Source organism: Montipora foliosa, chromosome 3, assembly GCF_036669935.1.
Source record: "Montipora foliosa isolate CH-2021 chromosome 3, ASM3666993v2, whole genome shotgun sequence".
NCBI classification, from domain to species: domain Eukaryota; kingdom Metazoa; phylum Cnidaria; class Anthozoa; order Scleractinia; family Acroporidae; genus Montipora; species Montipora foliosa.
Window position 1 is genome coordinate 48,341,675 of NC_090871.1, and position 2,500 is coordinate 48,344,174.

The 2,500-nt window shown below is 33.6% G+C and overlaps 1 protein-coding gene across 1 annotated transcript in view; it reads left to right on the top strand.

Moving 5' to 3' along the window:
- The window catches only part of LOC137997554 (AP-2 complex subunit mu-like), a 21,313-nt gene that overhangs the window by 12,351 nt on the left and 6,462 nt on the right, over window positions 1–2,500 (top strand). Inside the window, exons 5-7 of the mRNA XM_068843611.1 lie at window positions 463–613; window positions 1,054–1,105; window positions 1,928–2,004. Of these exons, the coding sequence (XP_068699712.1) occupies window positions 463–613; window positions 1,054–1,105; window positions 1,928–2,004 (280 nt within the window). The remainder of the gene's footprint in view (window positions 1–462; window positions 614–1,053; window positions 1,106–1,927; window positions 2,005–2,500) is intronic.

A 2,500-nucleotide genomic window follows, 5' to 3' on the forward strand; every position in this document is an offset into this window, starting at 1 on the left:
CCACTGCAAAAAGGCAGATTTCAAAAATTTTTAAATATTTTTAGTTGTGTTATTAATAAATTGTATTATTCACTGAGAATTGGACGTTAGAAATCCCTCATGTTGCTTCAAATTTCACGTGAATTTGCATAATTTTCTAAAAAAACGTAATGAACATTGTATATTAATTTTGTACTTTTTGTAAAACAAAAGCAAGTAAAAAATAATCTGTGAGGACTAACATGGCATCAAGTGATGATAACCATTTAAGAAGTACCAGGCTATGGTGTGACTGTCCTTACTACGGTTACTGATGTAATACGCCAGCTGTTGTCCTCTAAAAATTAGCAGAGTTTCGAACATGTTAATAACCCATGCAACATAGTTAACGTACATAATGATTTTGTGTTTGTCAGCTTCAGTCAATGCATATCCTGGTCTTCATTTATTGGTTAATATTCACTGAATACTTTTAATTTCAAGGTCAAGTTCTCAGTGCCCATGTGTCAGGCAGAGTTGTGATGAAGAGCTTTCTGTCAGGAATGCCTGAATGTAAATTTGGAATGAATGACAAACTAGTGGTGGAGAAACAAAAAAGTGGAGCAGCAGAATCCTCTTTTGACCCTCAAAAGAAGTGAGTGATTATTACAAGTGCATAATTGTTACAACAGAACAACAAGAACTTTTCTTTGGTACTGATGAAGAGTCAGCATTCTGTCGCACACGCAAATTGAAACTGTTTTGTATTTTAATTTTTCTATTGTAACTTAATTAAATCATTATGTTCTTGTATGGATACGGTTTGTAAAGAAACCAACCTCGCAGTAAACTGACCATGGCATGAGTCATCCCAAAACATGTCTTTAAAAGGATGCCTTGTGAGTCTTAAGTTTATTTTAATACTGTTGCTGACATTAAGCTATGAAAAATGTAAGATTTACATGTACATGTACTAAAGCAATAATTATTAAATGTTTTTTTGTGCACTTGAAAGAAGAGGATGACATTTTTCCTGTGATGATTAATTAAGTTTCTTTCTCTTGAGAATTACATTTGTCATAATTTATTTGTCAGAAATACAACGAGCAAGTCAGGAATAGCAATTGATGATTGTACTTTCCATCAGGTCAGTGAATACTGTGAAATTGTTTTACTTGTGTAATGTAATGTACCAGTAACAACTTAATTTAAAGAAGGTTTACAAACGTATGACAAATACTACCAGTTTAGCCAAGGTTATTCTTCCACTGGGCCTTCTAAAAAGTTTTAAAAAATACAAATACAAATAACAGGATAAAAATCAATCAAGCTATAACATTCTGGAACTGAAAATGTAGAATTAATTTGAAACAATGTACATATCTAAAAAAAATTGTATAATTCCTTCTTAGAGTGAGTTTCAATCGAGTATCGTGAAACCAAAACGAAAGTAATTAGTTTGGCCAATCAAAAAGGGCGGAGACAATCCAGTAAACAAATCAAAACTCAAAGCAATTACTTGTAGCCAAAACAAATTGCAGGAAAATGTGCATGCGTGAGCCAGGATTGGTTTTGGTTTCACTTCTGATTGGTTGAAAAAGTGGCACGAGAACTTTGAACCAATCACTGAGTGAAGTAATGCAAAACCAAAGCAGTTTGCTAATTACTTTCGACACTCAATTGAAAACTGCTCTAAATACTCTAATAGATTTAATATTCCTTATATTCCCTGGCTGTATTGCAGGTGCCCTTATTCCTCATGTACATCATGTATCTTCAACAAAGAGTCCTCTCAAGGCCCAAACCTTGGGATTATTTTACTGTTTATTTCCTTGACAATATAACTTATTGTGACCAGCTCTCCCAATTAACGCGAGCAAATCGCAGTTTCAGGAAACAAGTTCCTGGCTTCTAACTAGTATTGTCTTTTCCTGATGTTGTTTCGTTTCGCTTCACTTTCTGTTTGCAGTGTGTAAAGCTTAGCAAATTTGAAACAGAACGTGCAATTAGTTTCATCCCACCAGATGGAGAGTTTGAACTCATGAAGTAAGGATGGCAAATTATGTGAAAATGTTTATTATGGAGTAAAAATGGTTTATACATGTGAGTGGTTAATGATTATAGGTCAGTTCAATGAGTGCAAAAAAACAAAAACAGGGAAGTGTAGGAAGTGTATGTTGGGCATTTGTTGTTTTGCTGGAAGCCCTTGAAACATCTGTTTTCAATACGAGGTCTTTTCGGAACCTTTTATCAGTGTCCCCAAAAGCCTCTTGTCCTTTATATCCATCTAAAAATTCATGGGTAAAAATTACAGAAATATATGAATGATACAAATAATTATCATTGAAAATGCCAGAAAATGCTGTCTGTTGTGGCATGATTCCCTGTAAAATTATTTATTAGTTTTCATCTGTAGAACCATATGCCTGGTAACTTTAAGTAACAATAAATTTCAAGCTTGTGGACCATATGCCAATTACTGTACATACAAATGTCTTCTTGTCCATTTTTTTTTCCTGTTAGTTTTCTCTGTTACATGACT